The sequence below is a fragment of the Sinocyclocheilus rhinocerous genome, unplaced genomic scaffold (genome assembly GCF_001515625.1).
Source record: "Sinocyclocheilus rhinocerous isolate Xijiao unplaced genomic scaffold, SAMN03320098_v1.1 scaffold47779, whole genome shotgun sequence".
NCBI lineage: Eukaryota > Metazoa > Chordata > Actinopteri > Cypriniformes > Cyprinidae > Sinocyclocheilus > Sinocyclocheilus rhinocerous.
The window spans coordinates 461-2,296 of record NW_015636831.1 but is presented as its reverse complement, the minus strand read 5'-3'; the positions used below and the strand labels follow the sequence as shown (position 1 = coordinate 2,296).

At 34.3% G+C, this 1,836-nt stretch overlaps 1 protein-coding gene across 1 annotated transcript; it reads left to right on the top strand.

The window, feature by feature from the left end:
- Positions 1-187: 187 nt before the first annotated feature.
- LOC107748073 (caspase-1-A-like) lies at positions 188-1,493 on the top strand (the record flags this gene model as incomplete). The annotated part of the gene is made up of 4 exons (XM_016562728.1): positions 188-440; positions 566-664; positions 1,124-1,233; positions 1,383-1,493. Coding segments are annotated over 4 exons (573 nt in total), but the record flags the coding sequence as incomplete, so codon positions are not given.
- Positions 1,494-1,836: the final 343 nt, after the last annotated feature.

Sequence of the window (1,836 nt, the reverse complement as noted above, 5' to 3'; positions counted from 1 at the left end):
GAGAAACACACAAATCTCTCTGGAGATGTGCGTAAGACAAAAGTCCGGCTTTGTGAAACCAATCTTGTCTATGTTGAGCTAATAGGTTTCTAATGTGGAAACAGAAATGTGAACACATTTATATCTAGATATACTATATATTTTATACCATGCAATTCTTCTAAACATATTGTTTATTTATTCACAGGCAATAAATATAGCAGTCAAGAACTTCTCTAAACGTTATGAACATCGAGACTCGGACAGCACCTTTGTGATTATTATGTCTCATGGGAAACGAATCAAAAATAAAGATGCCATTTTAGGTGTCCATTATCATAAATATCTACACTCCAATGATTACTTCTTTGTTGAGAACATCTTCTCCCATTTTAACTCAGTCAATTGTCCGGCTCTGACTGATAAACCAAAGGTTATTCTCATTCAGGCCTGCAGAGGAGGTACGACATGACTTGTTTTCATTTCTCTTTGTATTTCTGTTTCCTAAATTATTTCACCTTGCATGCTGAAATACTGTAAATTCTTTTATGTGAAAATGTCACACATGAACCATTTCTATGTCCAGAGCATGAAGGAGGTGTGTGCGTCAGTGACAGTGTGCCTGAATCAGACTCCTGGGTTCACAGGGAGAAAGACTTTGTTTGCTTTATGTCCACCCTTCCTGGTGAGAAAAAAAAAACACTGACTGCAGATATGAGATTTGCTGCTTGCACCTGTTCAATTTGGTCATATTCAATGGTCCGGTAGAAGCAATTAAAACAACTTTGGGTTTAAGGTGTCCTTGTTACAGTGTAATTATTAATTTAAGTACAGAGTAATATTAATTAACTACATGTACCTACTATATGATTAGGGTTTTGCTTTGAGTTACTTGCAAGTAATTATGCATAATTTATTGTTATTACAATAGTAAGTACATGTAACATGTAACAAGGACACCTTAAAATAAAGCGTTACCCAACTTTGTTTCCATTTTGTTAAATATATTAGTTTCACTCCATGAAAACATTCAGCTTTGTGATGAAACATCATCTAAAATGGCCAATGTTTCGTCCTTAATGAGCAAAGTTTCAAAGATTGTTTGTACTTTATTGTATGACCTAAGAATGAATTATCTCCACAGATGTCTATGCATACAGGAGTCCAGACAATGGAAGTTATTTAATCAATTACATAGTGGACGTGTTTGGCACAAGCGCTCATAAATATGACATTATGGAGTTGTTCAGGAGTGTATATGAAGGAAAACCCATATCAATTCCTTTGCTTTATCCCTGCTAAAAGTCAAAACAATCTCTTTCATTTTATCACCCCAAGTTCATAGCTCAGTTAAAATGAACAAGTTTGCTTCTTGTCACATCCAAATGTGATCTTTTTTACAGGTGGCCTCACGCATGGAGATTGACCCACGTTTCACACGCGAGAAGCAAATATTGCCGTGTATTGAAAGGACGACCCTTGTAAGGAAATTCTACCTGTTCCCTGGACTCTAATGATGTAAAATCAGTTTAAAGGCAAAAGCCTACAGGTGAATTGGGTAAAAACTATATTTAAAAAAATCACCATACTTCCTCAGTTGATTAATCACAGTACATTAAGACATTTGTCTTATATTTCAAATTCTCTGAAATGTTGTTTAAACATGCAAATGAGGCATTGCCTAACTAAATGTGCATGCATTTACATGAATTTATTAATAAATAAAAAAAAGAACAGAAATCTAAAACATCAAATAAAGCCAGGTTCAAAATTCAGTGCATAAGAAAAAAATAATAATTGAGAAAACAACCTCTAAAGACATGTATTGTAATTTGAGGGTTTAGAGGATTCTTCATA